The 25491-nt window shown below is 37.8% G+C and overlaps 1 protein-coding gene across 1 annotated transcript; it reads right to left on the reverse strand.

Moving 5' to 3' along the window:
- Nucleotides 1–722: 722 nt before the first annotated feature.
- On the reverse strand, nucleotides 723–22530 carry DIPK2A (divergent protein kinase domain 2A). The gene is made up of 3 exons (XM_021678859.2): nucleotides 21385–22530; nucleotides 6264–6567; nucleotides 723–1549 (listed from the first exon to the last, which is right to left on the reverse strand). Exons 1-3 carry the CDS (start codon nucleotides 22039–22041, stop codon nucleotides 1218–1220), a joined length of 1293 nt encoding a protein of 430 aa, XP_021534534.1. The 5' UTR covers nucleotides 22042–22530; the 3' UTR covers nucleotides 723–1217.
- Nucleotides 22531–25491: the final 2961 nt, after the last annotated feature.

The raw sequence follows: 25491 nt of genomic DNA on the forward strand, positions 1-25491 counted from the left end.
ATGCTTGACAATGGGGTAATGAAGACCAAGTTGGGCAGACTGGCTAAACTATGCTTTTCAATAAAAATTACTAGTCCATCAATAAATAAAAAGTTATGAGACCCAATTAAACTCAAATGATGACTATACCATGGTAATTTCTCCAAAACTACCAAAGAATATAAGGTAGGATATCTTTAAGTCACATATGCCTGGAAGCAGCTTACCTTTGCAATATAAAATAACCAGGAAGATCTGAACGTAATAATGACAGAGTTAGAGTACTGGAAGTGTGGTAATAAGAATACGTAGGTGACCAATTTTAAAATCTAACCATGACACTAGATCTAACATTTCTTTGGCATATGCATTACTATCTTGGACTAGTTAGCATTTAAAAAATACTGTGGTTTTTTTTTTTTCTCAATCAACATTAACATAAAGGTGTAGAATGCTTGTACTCTTCTTAAAGCCTTTAAAGGACAAGATGACATTCTGCAACACGCCAAATTTTGTGTTTAGTGTACACTTATAATTATAGGCATAGAGGGATGTAACTGTTAAATAACTTTGAATGATTTCATGCAATGGTGAAACCACAGAAAGTGGGGAGAAAAGTATTTACATGATAAAATATTCAGCTCTCTGAAAATACAGTAAACCTGGGAACCTTGCCCTAACAGTAAATGTGTACTGCATAGCATTGAACAAAAACTAGTCCAAATTTAAATAAACACCTAGAATAACCTGAATGTGTAAAATTTAATTTAAAAAAAACATAAAAATGAGTGGGAAAAAACACCTATACATCAGAAGGAAAAAATGGCCTATAAAACAGGCCAATCTAACTTGACATTCAAAGTAAATGCAAGAGATTCACAAAATCATGATAGTAATGGAAACTAAGTCAAATACCAAGTACCCTTTGATACACAAGCCAATGTAACTATCAGACTCATTTCCAATAGCTTCACAATATTCATTAATTCACTCAGGCATTCGGGGGAGCAAAGCAGTCAATGATGATAGCTCAAGTCTCCAAAGTGTAAGAACAAACTTATTTGCAGAAGCGTCACAAGATTTTTGAAGTAATGTCTTATTTTGATGTTAACATAGATTTATCAGTGCAAGTTATCTTCTGAATGTATTACTTCCAAATTTCATTTTTCCAGATAGTTTTTGGTGGTTTAGTTTTAGCCAGTGCTATTTAAATGGAGAAAAGAAAAATTCACCATAGACTACCTCACATTGTTACTTAATTGTGCTAGGTATTCACGCAGTTCTTTTGCAGCCTGGAATCTGCCATAGCGCTTCTTTGGGTTGGCACACTCGTCCAGCAAGGCCTCTAGTCGGCCGTCTTTGGCAATTTCACTTGGTGGGTCATGAAGAAGTCCTCCAGAAGTGCCACGCCAGGTGGCATGTCTGGATAAGAGGTTCTGACAAACAGCATAGTAATTGTGGTCCACAGTCGCACGAGCACAAAGAATTTCTTTTGAAAATGATAAGCAAGCCTCCTTATCACAGTCATCAAATTTGCTTTCATACCATACATCCCAATTTTCAGGTTTATCTGTAAAAAGGGGGAAAGCAGAAAGAGAAAAATACATTTTAAAAGAGTTCTCATTCCTTCCCAAAATATAACAATTTACTAATTATTAACACAATAGTACTGGTTCCTAAAACTGTATTATAATTTTAAACATTGAAATTTATTAATTTATATATAAAGTGGGAGTTCACCAATGCCAGGCCGAGAGATCAGACAAGGTCTCTAACTACTCAAGGGTTCAGTCTAGATGGAAACTTTCCAACATACAGAGAAAGTGCCATACAGAAGACTCAATGCTACAAGAGTACAGAGGAAGCAGTACTTCTTCCTGGGGCTGTAGAAAGCTGCATACAATTTCTGATTTAGGTCTTAAGTAATAAGCAAGTGTGAAGTGAAAAGAAATGTGGGAAAACAGTAGCTAGGCCCAGTATAGGTATGTGCAAAGGCATGGACTTAAGGGCTTGTTCCAGCTGATTCAGGAGCCAGTAAGTTCACGGAGGCTAAAGTGTGAGACAGCTACCTGGGGAGAAGGTACAAATGACTCTAGAGAAGTAGGTTGAACCTTGTGTGGTCATAAACATGACTTGTTTTATAGAAAGATAACAGGACTGATGACTGGAGGGGCTGAGATGACGACAGTAACTAATGGTCCAGAAAAAAAAGCCAAAATGTAGAAACATAGGAGTTTAGTTTTGAGTAAAGTTTAAGGTTCTAATTGGATGACAAGGTAGATATTATTTACATAATACTGTTAACATTTCATACATAAATATAGAGTAAATATAAAGTAACTACAAGATATTCAGGTGGGCATATCACATGCAACTAGAAACACACTTGAAACTTAGGACTTTGACGTCAGAGGTACGGTACACATATTTAGAACACATCAATATACAAGTGCTTGATGGAACCAAGAGAAGAGCTGAATTATATTGGAAAGCATGTTGAAAGCAAAGGAAAGAAACAAAGACAGGATGGAACCTTGGAACTTAAGGGGTTGGCAGAAGAGTGGTTAGTGAAAAAAGCTCATTCATTCAGCAAATAATTATTTGAATGCCTACTCTAGGACAGGCAAGGGTATATACTGGTAAACAAAATAAGTAATAGATGGTTCCTGCCCTCACTGGCTTACTATCAAGTATGCGAAATAGACATTAAATAAATAAACATTATCATAAATAGTGGAAAATGCTACAAAGGAAACAAACATTTTTAACAGTACAAAGGTTTATGAAAGAAACAACCTTCCCTAGCATTAGATATAGTGGTCAAGTATAACATTTAAGCTAACGTTCAAAGGACAAGTAGCTAGCTGTGTATGGAAGACAGATGAGGCATTTTAGGCAGAAGAAAAAGCATATGGAAAAGCCCAGAAGCAAAAAGGTTCATTCAAGAAACAAAAGGCCACTGTAGCTGAAGCATCAAGGGCAGTAGACAGAGGGATATTAAAATTGAAGCAGACTGGGCCCTGATTAAGAAGGTTTTTTCCCTTTCTTTCTCTTTAATGTTTCTTTTGTACACAGAGAACATTACTCAGTCTACTTTTGCTTGAAACATTCACATTCAAATATGTTACAAAACTGGGGTGCCTGGGTGGCTCAGTTGTTAAGCCTCTGCCTTCGGCTCAGGTCATGATCCCAGGGTCCTGGGATCGAGCCCTGCATCGGGCTCCCTGCTCAGCGGGAAGCCTGCTTCTCCCTCTCCCACTCCCCCTGCTTGTGTTCCCTCTCTCTCTGTGTCTCTGTCAAATAAATAAATAAAATCTTAAAAAAAAAACAACAAAAAAATATGTTACAAAATTTTAAAAAATTGGTTCACCAAAGCTTTTTTTTAAATTGAAGTATAATTAACATACACTATGATAGTTTCAGATACACAACATATTGATTTGACAATTCTATACATTATTCAATGCTCACCATGATATGTGGTCACCAACTGTCACCATACATTATTACATTATTGACTATACTCCCCATGCTATACTTTTCATCTTTCCAAATTATTTAATAACTGTAAATTTAAATCTCTTAATCCCCTTTATCTATTTTGCCCATCTCCCCTCTGGCAACCCATCAATTTGTTCTCTGTATTTTAGAGTCTAGCTTTTGTTTGCTTCTTCCTTCGTTTTTTTTATATTCCACATAAGTGAAATCATGGTATTTGTCTTTTTCTTCCTGACTTTTTCATTTAGGAATTTTAAAATGTCAGGGACAAAGCCTGTAACTCTAGCATAATGCCTTCTAGGTCCATCCATGTTGTTTATTTAGCATAATGCCTTCTAGGTCCATCCATGTTGTTGCAAATGGCAAGATCTCATCCTTTTTTATGGCTAAACTTCCATTGTGTATATGTATATTATATATATACACGTACATATACACACCACTTCCTCTTTTATCCATTCACCTTGTGTTGCCTCCATATCTTGGCTATTGTAAATAATGCTACAGCAAACATAGGGGTGCATATATCTTTTCAAATTAATGGTTTTGTTTTTATACCCAATAGTGGAATTACTAGATCATATGGTAGTTTTAATTTTTTGAGGAACCTCCATACTATTTTCCACAGTGGCTGCTCCAATTCACATTCCCACCAACAGTGCATGATGGTACCCTTTTCTCCACATCCTTGGCAACACTTGGTACTTGTCTTTTTGATACTAGCCATTCTGACTAGTGTGAAGTATTACCTCACTCTGGTTTTGATCTGCATTTCCCTGATGATTAGTGATGTTGAACATCTTTTCATGTGCCTGTTGGCCATCTGTATGTCTTCTTTGGATAAATGTTTCTTCAGGTTCTCTGCTCATTTTTAATAAGATTGCTTGTTTTTGTGGTATTGATATTATGTGAACAGGAGTTTGAATTTTACTTAAAGAACAATGGGAACTCATTAAAAACTTTAAGCAAGGAAGTGATAAGATCAAATTTATGTTTTAAGAAAGAAACTACGTGAATAGAAGGAAACCAAAGGATGGAAGAATTTCAGGAAGTTGTTACTAATCAGTCACTTCATAAATTTTGCAATTAGGTGGTTGCTAATGGTAATGCAGAAATCTCAGTCAGGTTCTAATGTGTGGAGGAATGAATGGAGGCTGAGGGAGTAGAAAAAAGCAGAGTAAGCAATACTTCTAACAACAGCTAAAAAGCATGGGAAAGCAGAAAAAGTCTTAGACATACTTGTTTATGGGGAGGGAAGAGAAACTGGATTCTAAGGAGGGAGTGGGTAAGTTGAAGATAACTAATGCAACAAGTTCTCAGAGAAGGATCTACTCTGTCTGAAATAGAAAGATGAATGTGTATTGTTTTTACTAATTTAGATAATAAAGGGAAGGACACTGAGGGAGTTGCCACAGCAAAACCTCAGTCTCCCTGTGAAGGAGAAAATAAAGATCATTTACTAGGAAGAGTTCAGAAAAGAGTGTGAATAAATAAATATGGTGTTTTACAAAGTAGATATTTAAACAACCCTACCATGGGACATTTGAAAAGAACTGGTCACAGCTAAAGTATTACTGGGGCAATGCTCACTGTATGAATATACTTGTGTGGTGGTATTCATCCAAGGTTAGGAATTAGTTGGTATAAAACTGTGACATGAATTCCAAGATTGTCTGCATAAAAAAATTACAAGAAATTTTAAAAGTTTAGTCAAGTTGCACAACTTTGTGAGTATACTAAAAACCACTGAACTGTACACTTTAAAAAAAGAAAAGGATGGTGTAAGCTGCTGCAACATTCACAAATGTAGGAAGAAGTAAGTGGAGTGCACTCGAGCAGGGTGTCTATTCCCTGTGGGAGGATCTACATGGCAAGTCAAGAAATAAGAAAATAGTTTGGTGAGTATGGAATCAGAACAAGTACTGGGAAAAATCAAGGATCAGATAAGATCATGCAAAACCTAAGTGTCAACCTAATAAATTACTGTTACTTTCACTGCATTCCCCAGGTGCCACACATTTTTGGTCCGAGTTCATCAAAAGATCCTCATATGACAGGAGAAGAGGGGATTAAAAATATAAGACCGTCACCATAGAACAACCACTTTTCAGTTTATTTTATTAAGTAGATTAGTTATAGAGTTACAGGCTTTGTCCCTGACATTTTAAAATTCCTGTGGCATTTAATTTTCAAAACACTTCAGTCTGTCCACTTACCCCTATGACAAGCTCACAAATAAATGGAGAGCAAAATTTTGGATAAAATGTAATAATGTCAAATCAAAGTTAGGGATCTGCAGTGCTAGAAATGATCTAAATGGTTAAAAGAAAATGAAAATCACCATGGGACCCCAAAGAACAATGGAACACAGAACATCACTGTAAGTGATCCCACAGAAAAATAAGACCTCCATGAGAGCAGAACAGTTTCTCTGATAGGCTGTAACTACATAAAAACCTAATTCTACATTACACTCCTAAACCACAGAATGTAGCAGACTGTAAGAAAAAGACATGTACACACACACACACACACACACACACACACACACACACACACAGTATATCTGTGTTCATTTGAATCCAAAGGATATTTTACTAAATATGGAGAAACTGTGATTAAGAGCACAAGTATAATAAACTGGCTTGCGTTTACTGATACTGGTCAAATAAAACAAAGAGGCAAGGCTTCCATCTAAGAAGGAAATTAAAGGTTTGTTTCATATAAATGCAAACTTTGACATTAAAAAAATGTGTCTAAGAAGCAAATGTAAGTTATATACTTACTTTGTCTAATTAACCTTTTGTCAGCAACCAAAACATTTTCAGCATCCACAATGATTACCTTCCCATCTCTAGGACCAACTGCAAAATTGTCAAAACTGACGTCCAGAAGGTAGAGTGCAAATTCAAAGTCATTGTTTGTAAGCTGCTCTGCTATTTCCATTAATTGCCAAGCGAGGTCAACTCGTTTCTCCCATGGTGCATTAAAGTAACTCCACAGTTCTTCTCCAACATAACTTACAGCCACCATTCTTCCACAAGCTCCAAGATATTTTGCAAATGGCCAACCTTCATCAGATGGAAAACTCTACAAAAGAATTATCTTAATATTATAAGAGATTCTGATTAAAATATTCTAGGTCTACCCGCAGATCCTCTCAGCAGAGATTATTACTAGGCATGCATTACTTGGATTTCTTGTTATATTCAGGAGTTGGAGAGAGATAAATGTGATTTCTTTTCTAATTCATACCATTACTATGAACCTGAAAAAAAAATTTAAATATGTAACTTTACATTATAAAGCTAAAACAGGCTAAGTCTTGCTCATAAATTTCAGAACCAAACTGATCAACAAACATAAGGCACCTTCCTTATTACCAAATCTGGAAGTATTTACATTTTCCTGTATCTTTTTGACTTGTAAGTACAGTCAACCATCTTTTCTTTTGAATGAACAGCACTGCAGGCCTATTAGCCAGCAAGTATTTACCAGGCACCATGCACTGTACTTGCTGGCAATTAAGAGTGAACTAAACAGTCTCTAAAATAAAAATTTTAGAAGAGGAGACAGATACTAAGCAAATAATTTTGTGTATAAGTGTTAGTTACTAGGAAGTGGTGTGGGTCCTAAGAGAGCATTTAATAGAGACCCTACCTAGTCCACAAGCAGGTGGGGTACAATTTAGAGAGGGATTTATAGAAGTGTTTCTTAACCTACACCCAAAGGTTAGTAAAGAGCAATCTGATATCCTATTGATGCAACCTGCACTCCAAGTACCTCTGGTCCCAAGTCAGTTTTGTTTCCCTTTCTACTGCCACTGTATTTCTGTTCACCTTTAGCTCAACCTTAAAATTATTTATTCTCCTAATTAACAAGGTTTCCTAATGGATTTTATAACCACTGGGAAAATTAACATCCTAAAATAAAAGTCTTTCGCGTTGATAAACAAGTCACTTTAAACTTAAATGTCAGGCTTTATCTAAGATACTTTCCAGTGCGAAAATGAGCATTGTGGTGCAAAAGGATGGGAAGTAATGTTTTAAACAACTTCTTGGAAGATAACATGACTAGAGGAAGTATAGAGGAAGCCTAGCACTTTTCCTTAAAATGGGGGGGAAATTATAAAATGATATTCACATAAACACTGTAGGGGAAACAGAGCAAAACACTGCAGAATATAAATACAGATTACTTCTATTGCTAAAATTGAACAATCTACATACATTTTTTGAAAGATTTTATTTGAGAGAGAGCGAAAGAGAGATCACAGAGGGAGAGGGAAAAGCAGACCTGCCGCTGAGTGGAGAGCCCAATGCAGGGCTCGATCCCAGAACCCTGGGATCATGACCTGAGCCAAAGGCAAATGCCTAACCGACTGAGCCACCCACGCACCCCAATCTACACACATTTAAAGACCTAGAGATGAGGCTCTTTTTCTTGGACTGCTTATGAAAATAAGTAATATTAAGTTTACCCTGAACTTCCATAATATTGAAAAAAAATCAGTAATATCATTAATATTAATATGTTTATCAACTTTAAAACAAAATGTTCTTAGAACTAAACTTGATCCATAATCACCTATTTTCATTTGTGCTTCCTTTCAACTATAACTATTAATGCACAGAAACTTTCTTTTTACGTGTAACTTTCTTTTAAATTTTAATATCTGCAGTTTTGTGATAAAACACTAATTATGTAAATTAAAAATTTAGATATAATAGTATGAATCTTTAAATATAGTAATTGATTCAATTTTAATTTAAAGGCAACATCTGATTCTTTAGCAAGAAGGAGGAGGGAAGCACATTTTTCATCTTATACCTGAGAATTTTTTATTTCTTTTGGGTACTGGGAAAAGTGAGACTGCTCATGTCCAATGTGAACTGCAAAAAAATGTTTGCTAACCATCTTATTTTCAACTTTTTCTCCCAATTTTAAAATACCTCCTAACCTTCAAAATTTACACAAATAATTACAAAAGATTTAACTGTTTCCCAGAAGTATTCATGTATAAAGTCTATGACATTAAATGAAAAAAGGAAAAGCATTAAAAATTGGTAATATATGAGATTATATAGTTTTGTCCCACAAAAAGTAAAACAAAAAATTCCTCCATACATTATTGGTATATTATTCACATGTTATACTGTAGGACAGATACAAATATATCTTTGTGAAAATAAACCGGTCTTTGACAACAGGAGAAAAGGGAACCCTGCCAACATCTGCACATGTACAAATGCCTCCTTGTTTTTTGGAGCCTTTCCAACTGGCAAATGACAGTCAAATATACCCTTCATTACCCAAGTCCCTCATAGAAGAGGATAAAATATATGAACAAATGTCACACTGAGCAATTTTATATTCATACAGTGATTTCTGACAATGTTAACTGAAATCCTGTTATGCCTCATTTTAAGAAGAGCACTACAATTCTTTCATATAGCTTGCTACCTAATCTTTTGGAAGAACTTTAATAAATGAATCCACACCACTAGCTCAGATGACAGGAATTTTTCATAGTATAATCAAAATAGATTTCATTAATGAGAAAACAATTCTATTGAACACACTATAGCACAAAGAAAATGCCCAAAGGAAGCCAAAACATAATTTTTATTTAAAACAATTCTGGCTTAGAACCAAATTATCATGGTCAAGCAGAGTTTGAAAGACAAAATTTTAAGATGTTACAGCGTGGATTTGCTAAATATATCAAGCAATGAGAAACACAACTCTTACTTTCTGATTACCAAACTCCAAGAGGGCAAAAACAAACAAACAAACAAAAAACAAAAAAACAAAAACAAAAACAAAAAACCCCACAATAGCTAGGATAAGAAGTTTATTGCTGAGATTCACAGTTTTTATTTTAAGACAAATCTTTTTTTTTTTTAAAAGATTTTATTTATTTGACAGAGAGAGACACAGCAAGAGAGGGAACACAAGCAGGGGGAGTGGGAGAGGGAGAAGCAGGCTTCCTGCCGAGCAGGGAGCCCGATGTGGGGCTCGATCCCAGGACCCTGGGATCATGACCTGAGCCGAAGGCAGCCGCTTAACGACTGAGCCACCCAGGCGCCCCTATTTTAAAACAAATCTTAAGATCAGATTTTCAAATTGCCTAGAAGAACAGGCACATAGTTTAAAGTAACTGGACATAAAATGTGTGTATTTTAATGAGTTATTTACAATTGAAAAAATATGTACAAATACTTTTCATTTGAAGGATGGAGTCTTTATTTATTTTTTTTTTAAAAGATTTTATTTATTTATTTGAGAGAGAGAGAATGAGAGAGAGCACATGAGAGGGGGGAGGGTCAGAGGGAGAAGCAGACTCCCTGCCGAGCAGGGAGCCCGATTCGGGACTTGATCCAGGGACTCCAGGATCATGACCTGAGCCGAAGGCAGTTGGTTAACCAACTGAGCCACCCAGGCGCCCAGGATGGAATCTTTAAACGTGGAATGGTTTAAATTCTAACTTGACCGGAGGCACTCCAATTATTTGTTAAGGGCTTTACATCAGGTTGAATATACATCGAAGTATAACCGGTCAAATTTTAAAACTAAATTATTAGTTTAAAATTGTACAAAGGTACAAAAGTTATAAAATTATGTATTTCCTTTCAATTACTGTATTTTTTTTAAAAAAAAAATTAAATTGGTGAGCACCCAAAGGAAACTTCTATGACTATTCCTACCAATGTAAAAATTAAAAGTGGAAATTTAAGTATTAAGATAAACATGGTTAACTGATAAGATTTTAAAAAATATTAAATGCCTTCAGTTAATTTACAAAATAAAAAGTATTTTGAATATGAAACCTAAAATAAATCACTATGTCTCTTTATCTCTTTCTCTTTTTTTTGGTAACAGAAAACTGCAAGCTAACCTCTTGGATACCATAAAACTCAAATAATACTACTAATAATATTACAGGCATTGACAGTACCTTAAAGTCAAAGTTTCAGAAATAAGTAAACAAAATCACTAAGGTCATCTTCCATTTTAAGAGAAAATGAAATGAAGGTGACATAAAATGTATACACTCGATATTAAAGACTAGAAAAATTAGATATATTTTTTATGGTATATAACATTTTATAAAATTTGTATATTTAAAAGACAATAAACAAGTAAATAATGGACTTCAAATCACTCTGCATCTCATGAGCTGTGACTATGGCAAAGCGAAAACTTCTAAGAGCTTTAGTCTTTTTATCTGTGAAACTGGAATAATATTTGTACCACCATATATATCCATCAAGACAATCCAAGAACCAAAGGAAAAAGTATGAAATGTACTTTGCAGATTTATACTACTTTATAAACAATTGCTTACCAAAACATTTTTTACTTCCTATTTAAATCCACTAAATAAGAAGTCCAGATATTCATCAAGTTATGCTTATTATCGTATCACTTACTGAAAGTCATCTACAAATAATGAACATCTTCCAAATATAGTCAAGAACCACCAAATTAGAAAAGCATCATCACTTCCTCTAGTAGTTTCTAATTTACAGTGAAATATATAAATTAGCAACCAAACCTTGGGAAGGCTTAATGCTATGAAAAATGTATAGGGCATCCACAAGCACTAATACAAAAAAAATTAAAACTTGATAACATGTATACACATAAACTCAGCATTGTAATTTGCTTTTCATTTATAATAGTTAAGCACCACAAAATCCTAAATGCTGAAGTAATCTATCATCTATTTATTGATCAAAACCAACCAACATGATAGTTCATGTGATTTATAACAGGGATGTGAAATCTAAGAATTCTAGAGTTGGAAGTACATGAGTTGTAAATCTAGTGCAATCTAACTAGCACAGTTTAAGTGATCTGCCTAAAGTCACACAGATAAAGAGGTAAAGTCTGGCTAGTAAAACCCCTCAATCCAATATCTTCCTGTTTCAGAAGTTTCCAAGTTTTGCATATATTGCAATCTCATATTACGGAGAATCTGGGACATAGTATGCTGTGAAAATAATGTAAGCTTATACATCCTAAGTGGAATAAAGCACATAAATCTCGTGTTTTCATATTTTTTTTAATTTGACAAACCCTATTTTCTACAGGTTTTTAAATTTGGAATTGCAGATAAGAAACTGTAGGTTAACCCACATTTCACTGACTACTGTAAGCAGCTGGAGTTAGAGAGTGAGAGAGTCACTGTGGAATGAAGAGAATACAAATTTTGTATTAAAAAATTCTAGATCTAGCCTAACACCATCCTGAAATGCTAAGTAAACAGTTGTAAATAAAACAGTCCCTATTCTCAGGAAGTTTTTTTAACCTGAGTTGGGAGAATGATTATTAAATAGACATAAATTATAAATTACTAATTTGTTACAAATTATGAAGTAGAGTATGCTGAGAAAGAGAGACTGTGTGGTAAATGGCAGCCTCTCTAAGGAAGTGCAACTTAGGCTGAGATCAAAAAGATGAGTATAATATTAGACAGACTGGGGAGGGGGCAGTAAAAATGTTCCAGGCCATAGAAGAGTTAGAAACAGTCTTCTCATTATTAAAGAAAAGGCCAAAGTAGCTTCACAAAAATGAATGAGGAGGAAATGGCTTGAGGTAATAGAGTCTGTAAAGGGAGGTAGGGACAAGATCATGCTTGGACTTACAGAATAAAACACAAACTCAACATGGTCTACATGCTTTGGAAAAACAAACAAACAAACAAACAAAAAAACAAAAAGCCTTAACATCCAGAAACATTGTACATACTGGAATTAACAAATATCCTGTGATATATGTTATTCTTTAAAAAAAAAAAAAAAAACAAAAGCTTTTACAATATCATAATACCCTTTGATCAGTAACCACTGTCCTACCAGATTAACAAGGTCATTTTATTCTGTCACAACATGTCATTTTAAAAAGACATACAATGTACAAATAAAACTGATAGATTAAAGTAAGGTCAACTCTAGAACTTGTGACCTATTCTTTTTTTTTCCTCCTCCTTACATCACCAAAAATAGGGTTTGTATACTAAATTTAAAAGACTGGGATGCCTGGGTGGCACAGTGGATTAAGTGTCCAATTCTTGGTTTTGGCTCAGGTTGTGATCTTAGGGTTTTAAGATCGAGCCCGAGCCCCATGTTAGGCTTCTCGCTCAGCTCAGAGTCTGCTTAGGACTCTCTCTCCCCCTCTCCCTCCCCGCCCCATGCTCACTCCTGCCCTCTCGCGTGCTCTTTCTCTCTCTCTTTAAAATAAATAAATCTTTTAAAAAAAAAGATCATACTTCCTTTAATACAAGAAATAAAATATTTTATAGTCATTTACTACTTCACAACATTCCATTAAAAGGAACATAACTTTGTAGCTTGCCTAAAAAGATGTATTACAACACTTATTTTTTAAAGGAGGAAATTCCTAAATAAAAAGCTGACTTAAAAAAAAAAAACTATTAATAATCAAAACATACAATCTAAAATCTGGTTATAGGTTTTCTACAGAACTGGCATTTCTGAGCACACACTAATTTAAACTTGAGGATACTTATCAAAAGTTAATGTTATCAAAAGAATAGAATATGCTTAAAAGTTCAATTTAAGTTTCAAATTATTTTTAAAAGCCCAAATATGAACAAAATCCTATTGTAGTAACGCATGTTATAACAGCTGTTCACAGAGATTAGTCAACTGTACTGGTGACAGACTAATGTGTTCACAGTTTTGTGAACTGTCTGGAGGGGGAATATAGTAAAATTACTGGGATGATTTAATGGTTACCTAATTTTTGCTAAAATTTCTCTTAAGACTTTAGCTTCTTAATTTATATTGCTAAATAGTGGCCAAAATCCATTGTAAATATTGTAGAATCTTAATAATCTCAAGATTTCCAAGTTACAGGATATGTTCCATTTATTTCATTAAATGATTTTCTGAATGCCATTTTCCACCCACCTAGAATTCCAACACTATTAAGCAATGCCTTGAAAATAGCAAGGTTATGATATTTCACTGAATATCATGTCCAATAGCTGTTTCTAAAATTGGAAACTAATGTCAAAATGCATCAACAAAAAAATCTACATAAGTTTAATAGAAACTAATAATCTTTTATAATAGTTTAAGAAATGAACCCCCCCCCAAAAATCACTTGGCCACAAGTGTTAAATATGCATAAATTTACTTGTCTCAACTGATGCTTTCTTACCTACAGTCACATCAGCCAAGTGTGATCCACATTTGAAATACATATCTACAAACACCATCCTCAAACATTTGCTTCCAATAAGACAAAATTTCAAAGAAAGAAAAAGGATATAATATAAGTTTCTTTGGACCCAATAACCCAAGAATGCTACCTTGCTTTCTTTACTCAAGACTTAATTTCTTTAAAGTCTGACAAGTAGAATAGTAAGTACTAACTTACTCCCCTGGTTCCTTTAAAACATAAACTGAATTAACATCACCCTTCCGAAAAAGACCAAACTATCCTCTAAGTAGCACAGTATCTCTCTTTGTTAAACCTGATGCCTGGTTTAAGATTTGTATTCCTTTTGTTGCCTTAAATTCACTATAGACAAAATAAAACTCTTGGTTCCCCTACCCCAAAGCCATTCCTTTTCTGGCTTCCACATCATAATAAGGAATTATTTAGTAGTTGCTCAGATCAAAACCCCAGGAGATATTCTTTATTTTTCCCTTTCCATCATACCTTTGCCCATCAGCAAGTCTTGTCAACTATTTTTCCAAAATATATTGGCTCTGTCCGCTTTTTATAACCTTTATCGCAACCATCTTAATCCAAACTACCATTCTCTCCCACAATCTTGTGCAAAAGCTTTTCAGATTTCTCTTTTACTCCTTAAAGTCCATTCTCCCAAATCAAGCCCTACTAAAAACACTTCTACTGTTTCACACTGCCCTGAAAAAAAAAAAAAATCTGAAACTCATTAAGCATGGTTACAAAGCTGTATAGGATATGATCCTTGTCCACCTGTATGATCTTATATTGTATCAGGCTTCCCTACTCCCATGCTCCCTGCTCCTCTGGATTTGCCAAATCTCTTGTCCAAAAAACACTCTGCCCTCAGATCTTTGCACCATTGGCCGTATATTTCATCATTTACACCTCAGCTAAAATGCGACTCTTCCTAACCATCCAATTAAGAGTAGTCCATCCCCAATCCATCACAGGAGTCTGCTTTGTTATTTTTATAGTATGTAAAGTCTGAAATTATCTTGTTTTTTGTTTGCCGCCCACACCTAGTGTCCCAGAACACAAAGGCTGCACAAACTGTGTCCTGGCCTGCCATCTTCACTGTATCCTAAGGGTATATAGATCAGTTCCTGGAACTACTGAGCAATGCCACACAATTCTTGCCAGATCTTTTCACTTCAGTTAAAACTCCAAATGTGCACTAGAAAGGCAAAATACGAAGACGACCCTGAAGCTTCATACCTACCCTCAGATGATCTTTTAAGATTGTGTCTCAGTCTAAGAAATTAGACCAGACCTAACCCTTTTTTTAAATTATCACTTGTTACTGTACTAATTAGAATTACTGAACTATAATAACTTAGAGAAATATTGAATTATTTGCTTTGTATTACTGAATCTTTATCTAAACTCTATTTCCTACAATATTCTTTCTACAAAGTACTTCATATGGGACAAATCCCTAACCCTCCTTTTAATTACTATTCAAAAAACCTACAGCCTGCAGCAGCAACTACATAGGTATTTATGGTGTGTATATATGTAAATAAGTTAACATTTGAAGGTCTGTCATAGGAAGAGTAAAATGTATATATTTCTAAGATAGATGTCAACATAATGTACTAAAGAACTCTTCAACTACAACTATCTAAAAATGACATAAGTTGATTTGCAAAGTACTAACATATTGTAAAAAAAAAAAAAACTACAATTAAAGACATTTTGTGTATATTATCTGAATAACCCTATCTCCTTTATTCTTTAAAACAATCTTGTTATAGGTAACTATTATAATTCCTATTAAGAAACTAAGGCTCTAAAACATTAAGTGACCATTCAACAACTTTGAGTTAGCATAGAATGCTATCTCAATACCGCCCCCACCACTCTGCCTGTCCCCCCAGGCCCCATCCATGGGCAAAATCCTATTTATCCTTCAGAACTCAATTCGCCTATAAAATCTTCCCTGGTATCCACACCTATAAAGATACACTCATGTCTTTCCCTAAATGAGTCATTTGACATAGTGCAGGTACCTTTTTTTTTTTATAGAGCTTATTATGCTATACTGATTGTAATTATTCATTTATATACCCACCTCCTGCCCAGTACACTACTTGCTGCCTAGACAGATCCTTTGAATCCAATTGCCTTATAACAGACTATTTACCAAATGAACAAATAAAGTCCAATTCTTCTGATTCTAAATCCAGGGCTACAAGTTCAAACAGCTTCCAGGTATTTCAGATAACTTCCTATCAAGAATCTATTTTAATAAAGACATACAAATTGGATTAAAGGTTTGATTACACAATTTAAAACCTTTCAGGGTCTATGACCAGGATGAGTAACTATCCACATCTTACACTAGTAATTTAAAATTATTTACTAAAGTTCATTGTACGTGTAGGGAAAATGCAGGGCCTATATTCTAAGGTCATATTAGTTCAATATATGCATAATGAATGAAAAGTGAAGACAGAAAAAAAATGTCAGCTATTCTGTGAGGTTAACAGCAATGACTGAAATACAGGAAGTAGGCCAGAAACCATACACCAGAAAAACAAAATAAAAACCAGTCTGATGATCCTGAGAAAACTACCCATGTCTAGAAAGCAAATCCCCAAAAAGTAAGCCTTCTATTCCCTACCAACATGTGAGGAATATGTACTGATCTATGTGGTGGAAATACAAAGGAAAATAGTTTGTAGATTAGACAAAGTACAGAAGGGACCTCAGAATTAATAATGGTGAGAAGACATGAATAAATCCAGAAAACAGGCCAGTGGGGCAAAATTATTTTGCTCCACTGATCTGGAAGTGGTGCTATCCTAAGGGTGATTGCCTGTTTCTATAATCTTTCCAACATAAAAGTCTCTGGCTGTGAGTGAGGTACACAGAATTATTTTTTTTTTTTTTTTTTTTTCATGAAGCACATTTAAGTGTCGATAAAACCTCTGATTTAAAAAAAAAGAAAAAGAAAAACACCAAAACCTCTAGATTTAAGGTTATGAATTAGATAAAAAGTGCTTTACTTAGAACTACCTACTCAGAACCATCTCTGAAAATCTGGGAATGCAGTTATCACAGTAGCATCCAGTGGGAGAGAAGTAGGTAGCTCCCTAAGCTGTTGCTTGCAAAGAAACTCCTGAGACAAAGTCTGGAACATTCTTTCAAAATGCTATTGCCCCACAAGATACTTGGCCACACTGAGCTCCATATTTCTTTCCTTTAAAGGCAATCTCTGTTTTTTTCGTTTTGTTTTAATCTGATTTAGTGTGTGTAAAAATTTGGGAGGAAGACAAGCTTGAAAATGGGTTATCTATCCTGGCCTCCTTCCCATACCTTCTAGCAGGGACCAAGCACCAAAACCCCCAAGCCCCTTTTAGAAGTTTAAACCCACCAGCTAAAGTCAAACTCAGAAGTAGAAAAAAATAATTTCTCAAATCAAGGATTTGAGACTCAAAGGATATTGGGGTTAAAAAGGAAAGGACCCAATCCAATAGTCTCATTTTATAGATAAGTCCCATAAAAAAGTTTGTCAACTTGTCCAAAGTAAGACAGCTAAATGGCCACAATCTTTTGTTTACTTCAAAAACCGTATCTTGGGCCGTGCACCTTAAAGATATCTTCTCCTTTAGGAAGTATCTTTAAGGACAAAACAACATTCACTCAACATTTTCTGTAAAAATTCATCATGTGATATAGGGATGGCCTACATCAATGCAACTAAAGGTATGGCTCACAGTCTGAATCATAACTATTTTAAGGTGATCCATATTCCAAACAAGCTTCAAAACAGCTGATTAACCACTAGATAAAGTTACTTTTACCTTATTTAACTTCTAACACTTACTGAGTGCTTAATAGGAATTTGGCACTATATAATGCATTTTGCATGTACTATGTCATTTACAAAAATTGAAATAAAAGCTAAAAATCTATAGCGTAAATGACAGTTAAGTACTGCAAAAATTAAGGAACTCCTATTAAAACTGTGATTCAGAGAATTTAAGACAAAGTTCTACAAATGTAGTCAGACAAATTCCCAATTTCTCCATCTTAAACAAACAAGAGCTTTCTCTATTTCTATAAATAAGACCATCATCATTATCTCTAGGTCATCAAGTCAGAGATGGATTGGGCTTCAGGAAATCCAGACAGTACTTTTCTCTAAAACAGTCACAACTTCTATAAATTCAAGAAGAGGTAACTACAAATATTGGTAGAAAATTTACCAATAACCTTGACATCTTGTCAAAACACTTCACCTTGATTTTCCAATATTCCAAGAATACTATTACACAATAAAAAAATCAACAAAGTCCCTCTCTTCAGTTTTCTTCATAGGATTATGGCATACTTATAATTAAAACATATTTCTCGGTGAAGTAAAACTGTGAAGAAAAACAGTATGAGTGTAGAAGATAAAGGTTCTAGTTATCTTGTTTCTTGATGTTTATAATTTTTAGAAGATAATTCTACAGCCAAACAACTTTCCTTTGAACTAGATAAGCTGCTGTAAGCTAGTAAAACTATTCAACGATGGGAAGAGAGTTGTACTTTCATACCATTTCATACTGGCTAAGTCTACAAATTACAAATTACAAATCTATATAGCCTTACATAGATAAGGTAGACACAGACACTTAGTACCTTCCATGTCTTCTTTCAAGGCATAATAGAAAATTTAATTTGTTATTGTTTCTTAAAATCAGAAGATGCAAGTTTAATGGGCAAAATTTATATACATTTTCAGTTCTTTCTTTAGTACCTATCAAAGGAGATTTTTAAATATTTATTTTGGAAGCATATTTACCACACTGGAACTTTTGTTAAGAGTAGTTTGATGAAGTCAGTTCAAAAGACTTTTTCCACCCCCCCAAGGTAATTTTTGGACAATATAAGAAAAAGCTAATTTGTCACCAACTGTCCAAAAATTCAAGAAGTAGCTCCCTCTCCTGGAAAAAAAAAAAATGTTGAGTTCCTCTTTAAGCTGTAAAATACATGCTTGGATCTTTAAAAATATTTTTTAAGGTACATGAACCAAAATGCAAAAATACCCAAATTTGAGTGAGGTTTTCTATCATTAATACCGCATACTACCATTTGGGCTATTAGTTTTACAGAAACCCACATAAATACTAAACTTGTACTCATTTGTCTAGTTAGCAGAAATAACAAACAATACGATTTGACTTAGTAACAATCTTTGTACCTGATCACAGAATTTTAAGATTCCTTTCACTTTAGTGGTTTTACTCCACCATCAAACCTCAATTGCATTGTTCATACTTAACTCACTAATTTTTCCCACAGATGAAGTGGTTTTATAAAGAAAGTAGCAGCTCTGTGAAAATTTATTTAAAAATAAATCTTATTCAACTTGCTTGTTCATCAGGTAAAAAATTAAACATACGAATACGACTGACTGGTATTAAAGACCCCAAATTTATATTTCACACAGCACTTACTAGCTGCCTAAATATCAAATGCAATATACAAAAGCCAAAATTAACCATGTTAACATCTATTTCCTCATATACTAAAAAGAAACTCTTATCCTATAACCCATCTATCACCCACTCAGAACAATGGTGTCACTAAGTTTAAATTACAAGAATATAACTGATTTTTTTTTAAAAAGTTGTTTATCACTAAAGATGAAAACAGAAAGTCTGAGGGAAGAGTTAATCAGAAAAGAAGGTACAAGCACATGTGCCTATCTCAACTAGAAAGTAAATTGAAAATTTCAAGACAACTTCAAACTTCAAAAATTTAATATAAAAGCTTCCCAAATAAAACAGATTTTCCTTAGTGCAAATCAAATGCCAAGATATCTTTATAAAGAACTGGATATATAATCTTCTTAAAATATTAGTCCTAGTTGTTGTTTCTAATATACCAATACTCAGAATCACCTGATAAAAACCTTTCAATAGGCACCCACTATTACAAGCACAGAAAATGTGAACTACTACTCAGATAGCTCCTTACTAAATTTTTGGGTCCCAGAGAATTTGACAGATTATCTGCAAATACACTGCTAAAGCTTTCTACAGGGACCAACCTTCCTAATATAAACATTTATTTCTCAAAGATAAAAGATAGTTTAAATGGAAAAAAAAAAGTTTCAAGTCAAATGTATATCACAAATACGGACTTAAGCTTTAGAGGCTGACTAGTTTTATTGAAACTACTTAATAAAATAATTTCTCAGAAGTTTAACCAATTTTATACACCATTCACTGTTAAAGAGAGCAGTGTTTAATACACAATCTGTACTTTAAATGTAACCCCCCGTTAGATACATCCTCTGACAGCTTAAAATTTACTAAGACCCACACTAAAGTTTTGAGGCAAAGTATTTATTTCATGTTAAAATTATCTGGCTGAATTAATCAAAGGAAGCTGGTTGCTCTTAGCTAAATTGGGCAGCTAAGTTGGGCAGCGGAGAACTTGAGAAAAGAAAGCAATGTAAATGAATACCGTACATTCCTATTCATGCACTTCAGATTAAAAAAAAAAACCCCACCAAGAATCCTGTACAACCACACCCCCCCCACTAGTAACATTCTCAGCAGCACAGAAAGAGCATGAAGTATACCAAAGTCAGTTATTAATTTTAAGTCATCCCCCCCCCCCCCGCCCCTGTATTTGATAAACAGCAAAACGTATGGAAAAGGAGCAAGGTAACTTTCCTGCAATTACAGGAAGGGTCACAAGCGCACAGTTGTAACCACTATCCCAGGACACCACACTAAAGCCGGGTGGGAATGTGCAGAAACTCAGTAACTACTCCAAAGGTCAACAGTTTTTTGGGTTTTCTTTTTTTGCGGTCACCACTAAAAAGATGCCAACCTACTCCCCTAAAAGGTGTGTTTGTTTTCAAAATAAAGTCACGAGAGAGCCAATAAATCAACTAGACGAGAGAGATAAGAATCTCTTTCCCCTTTTTCTCACCCTGGCCTAATATTTCATCTTCCTGCAGCCAAATTACTAGATGAATACAGCAGGTCACAGAATCAGGATGAAAATGTCCGTGTTGGCCTCAAATCCTCCCAGCCCCAAGTCCAACGATGCCTTCCTTACTTTTTCCTCTTCCTAATCCTACTCAAAGCACGGCTCAATGGATTAACCTGACCACAGTCTCAATTCCCCAGCTTGTCCCCAAATTAGCTGCCCCAATGATCCGCCAGATTAGTGAGCTAAAGAATAAAACAAAGACTTTGGGGCCGAAGTTAGGCCAGGCACGAAGAGCACCAAAGGGGACAGCAAACGCGGTACAGAAACACTTAAGAACTAAGAAAGGTCCAAGGGCTCGTGAACAGACCGCGCTGTCGAAGTGCAAACCCCGGTGGATAAAAGCAGAAAGGCAGGGACAAGAGCCCAAGGAAACTCACTGGAGAGACATTTTGGGAACATACAAGACGCGCTCCCTCTGGTGTTAAAGGATCCTCAGTCAAATCCGAGATGCGCCCGTATCTAGGTGCCAAGAACAGACTCTCCACCAGCCGGGTCGCCCTCCACAATCCGACACAGCGCCCAAGGGTCCCCCAGTGCCGCCCCCTTCCCACGCCCGCAGGCTGGCCCAGCTGGGCCGGGTCCAAACGGGGCAACGAGCGCCGGCGGAGCCACTTCTCCGACTCCGGTTACCTCGCGCGGCCCTTCCCGGCAGGACGCCCCCCTCCCGGGCTCCGCGCCTACCTGTAGCACCAGCGGCTCGGGGTTGAAGGCCAGGGTCAGCAGCAGTTGCATGCGCTCCGAGTCCTTGAGGTTCCGCAGCAGGAAGCTGCCCGAGTCCTTGGTCTCGGCATAGCGGCGCACCAGGCGATCGAGCAGGCGCTGCGAGGGGCAGTGCACCAGGTCCGACCAGCCCTCCACCGCCTCGGGCGTGAGCAGCCGCACGTCGCCGTTAAGGCGCGCGAACTCGGTGCGGGGCATGGCCTGGAGCAGGTCGCAGCGAGGTCGGCCGGTGGCCCGTTTGCAGATGCTCTGGTCGAGCTGCGCCAGCTCGCGCTGCGAGCCGAGGCGCTTGAGCACCACTCGGCGGCGGCCGCCCTCGCGGGGCTCGCCGTACTGCGCGAAGTAGACGTTCTTCACGTTGAGGAAGTCCAGCAGGCGCAAGCGGCCCCACGCCTCGAACACCACCTGTCCGTTGAGGAAGCGGCGGCACCAGCTCGTGCCGAAGCACGCCGGGCACTTATTGAGCTGCAGGAAGCGCCGGTCGGCCAGCTCGTTGCGCTGCCAGGAGGCGAGCAGCGACGGCGAGTGCAGCACCATCAGCACCAACAGGCTGCCCAGCGCCGCCAGCTTCAGCGAGCGGGACAGGCGGCCCAGCTTCGGGGGCACCAGGCGCCACATCCCGCCCGCCTCCCGTCCACACGCACCCGGAGGGCGAGGGCACCCCGTGGGCGCCCCCGCCGCGCCGAAACCCGGAGAGCGACCGGCAGGGGCCCCCGGGCGAGAGAAGGAGCGAGGTCGCGGGCTGGGGCGGGAGGCGGAGTAGGTGTGTAAGAGAGAAAGACGGGGAGCGGGAAGGAGCCGACCAAAGCAGGCTGCGACTTCTCCCAGTCACTAGTCTCCACAACTCTCGAGCTCCCTCCTCCGAGCTCCCCGCCCTCCGACTCCGGCGGCGCCTTCTGCACGCCAACCAAGTTATAGAGGAGCGGGAGGAGCGGGAGGGGCGGGGGGGGGAAGCGCGGGGATCCGACGGTCGCGCGGCCGCGCGCGCACGCGTACTGCTCGCTGGCGGCGCGAGAGCTGCGGCGGCCGCCTGTGGGGCGAGCGGGGTCTATGAGGAGAGAGAAAGAGGGACTCACGGAAGGGGAAGAGAAGCTGGACTGTCTCACACCGAAAAGTAGCAACAGTGTAGGAAGGTGGGAAGGATGAGGTGCCCGCGCGTCCCTGACGCCTCACGCCCCGATTCGTACACGCTGGCTCTCCAGAGAGGGGGGAGAGGGGGCCAGGGGGCGGGGCTCGCGGGGCGGAGCGAGCGCGTCGCGCGCCGCCCGGAAAGCGTAAGCGCGAGCCCGCGGGGGTGGCTTTCGGGGCCGGCTCCGCGAGGGCGGAGCTCCAGCTCTTGGGGGAGGCATAAGCTGGCGAGGTCTTGTAGTGAAATGACTTTTGGTTAACAATTAATCTTTTATGATTGTTGAGTTTTACTGGGGCCTCTCTTTTGCTATCATGGAAACGGTCCCGTAAGGGGGGAAAAAATAAATGAATTGCGGAATTGCCACTCCATCCCGGACTGCTCTCGCCTGGGTAGGAGGGGGGCGGGGCAACGTTCTCCTCGCTCCTCACCCGGGTGGGGCGCGCGCCTGGGGGCGGGGCGAGGCGGGGCACGCCTGGCGGGAGTTCGCGTCTCCCAGCGCCCGCGCGCCTCTAGGCCAGGGGCGGGCCTGCGGTGAAAACGTGGGAAAGGCGTGAGTTGTTGGCGGACGGGCTGGGGACCGCATCTTTGGCGTCTGTTATTATCTGTGGAGGCATCTTAAATTTGCTGAGCGGGTACGGAAAAAACGAAGTTAAATGGAAAGTGTCATGAGAGAACCGACGCGGCCTGGTGTAGCTGGGAGTTCTGTCCTAGCCGCTGCGAAGAAGCGGGGATGAGCAAGTGGCGGGTTTGCCTTGCTCCCCGCCTGTTTTCACAGCGCGGCCCTGAAGCCATTTGCTTCTGCTCGGAGAAGTGAATTTCCCGGCGCGGTCCGTGAGGAGCGGGATGGTGTTTCCAGGCCCACCCACCCCCAACTCCGCCTCGCGGCGGCCCCGGAACTGGGGCCTGCCCCGCGGGCTACGAGGCGTTGCTGTGGCGGTAGCCATGGGGACCCGGGGCTGTCTGGCGCTCCACATAGGCACGTTAGCTCAGATTCACGCCACGACTGCAAAAATAACACGGAAATGCTGAACTATAGCGCCTTGTTTTGGTATAAGTTTTAGGTGACCCGGACTCTAGCAGTAGCTGAGAACATATAATCCTTTTTAGTCTTAGCGCTCGAATAGTTAAAATGAGGACTACTTGTTCTGAGAAGAAGGTGGTTCCTGATATGGTATTAAAAATCAGAGTCCTGAGTTAACTTTAGGGATTGAACAATGATTTTTAGAAGACACTAGTAACTGGCATGAATAGATCAACTCTATAGGGGCTTAATGAGAGACATTAATTCTCTATATTGTTCTCAACAGTTACTTGATTGTAAAAAGCACAGCCATCCTCTTGAGAAGTACTGTTGAGTTAATATTTTGTCCTTCCTGATATAAGAATTCAAACTTTAAAAAAACCTTTCGACAATTAGTAAGTATATTCAACATAGAGGTGATTTTTAAGTGATACATTGAATACAGACAAATTGGAAGATTTAGTCTTCAGAGTCTTACATAAAGTGATTAAGAAATTTGGCTGCTGCTAAGGACTTTCTGCCACCTTTGCAGTAATTTTATTTAACTTGCCTTCAGGCATCCCAAAACTCCATACAATGTGAAGTTACGAGCAAAATATCAAATGAGGATTTTCTAAGAAAAGCGTTTGGTGTGATTAGTCTGGAGATGTCAACTCTGCTGCTGCTGCTGCTGCTACTGCTGAATTGTAAACTCGGCAAGTCATTACTAAACTGCAAATTGCCTGTCCCTAATATCTTCTTACCTGTCCTCTAGATGTGTTTGATTAATACTAGATAATTTATGTGGAAATGCTTTAAAACAATAACAGCACTACATACATTTTTATATTTATAGCTAGAATGAATGATTCCATTAGCATTCTTGATGGTAAACTGATTAAGCTGAGAGAATTGGAGCATAGTTAGAGACTATTTAGGTGACTAGTAACAGGATTTAAGAGGTATTGCTTCTATGTATGGAAAAGATCTTTGGAGTTCTAAAACGATTCTGTCTCCAAATCCTTGGATTTCTAAGGCATCATCTGAAGAAAGGATGTAGAAAAGGTTACTAGTCTATACAAGTTGAATTTTGAAAAATATTTACTTTGTCCCTAAATATTTTGCATTTGTTTAAAAGCCCTGATACTTTCAGTTACGTTTTCCAGGCTTTTATCAAAAAAGATAGTGTTCAAGAATTTAATACATATTTAAATATATTTTTAAAAAGGCTTACAGCTTTAAGAGAAACAGTGTTCTAAGAACTATATATTAGGGTTTGGAGAAAGATCAGTAAAGTGAATGTTAAAGTATATTACCCACCTGTCCTATAAATTACAGGATGCTTTTGGCTAATGGATTACAAACTCAAATCCAAAGCTCTTCCCCATAAGTTTAAATAATGGCAAATAATGTAATTTCCAGTGCATCATAAAATGTTATTTTACAATAACACTCTTTTAATTCTGTACCACGGAATTAAATATAGTATTTTGATATCCATCATCTATTTTTCAAAAGTGAACTAACACTTTGAATGTCTAAGTATTACATTGTATTGCTGTTCTATCCTTTAAAGTAGTGGTTTTCAGGGACTATTGCCTCCCTCTTGGGGGACATTTGACCATATCTGGACACATTTTTGGTGCCCTAGCTAGGAGTAGGGGCTACTGGGTTTCTAGTGGGAGGAGGCCAGGGATATTGCAGAACATCCTACATTGCACAAAGCAACCCTCAACAACAAAAATTAATCAGCCCAAAATGTCAATAGTGGTATGCTACTGAGAAACCCAGACCTACAGATTCTACTCTTACGTAGTATGGTTTTAGGCATAAAAGTCTTACTGGTTATCATTCTTTGCTGCAGAAAAAAAAGGTATGTGTGTATTAGTATTGACTGCATATCTTGTCATAATGTTCTAAATGTTAAGTCAATCCAGGT

This window comes from Neomonachus schauinslandi, chromosome 1 (genome assembly GCF_002201575.2).
Source record: "Neomonachus schauinslandi chromosome 1, ASM220157v2, whole genome shotgun sequence".
Taxonomy (NCBI): domain Eukaryota; kingdom Metazoa; phylum Chordata; class Mammalia; order Carnivora; family Phocidae; genus Neomonachus; species Neomonachus schauinslandi.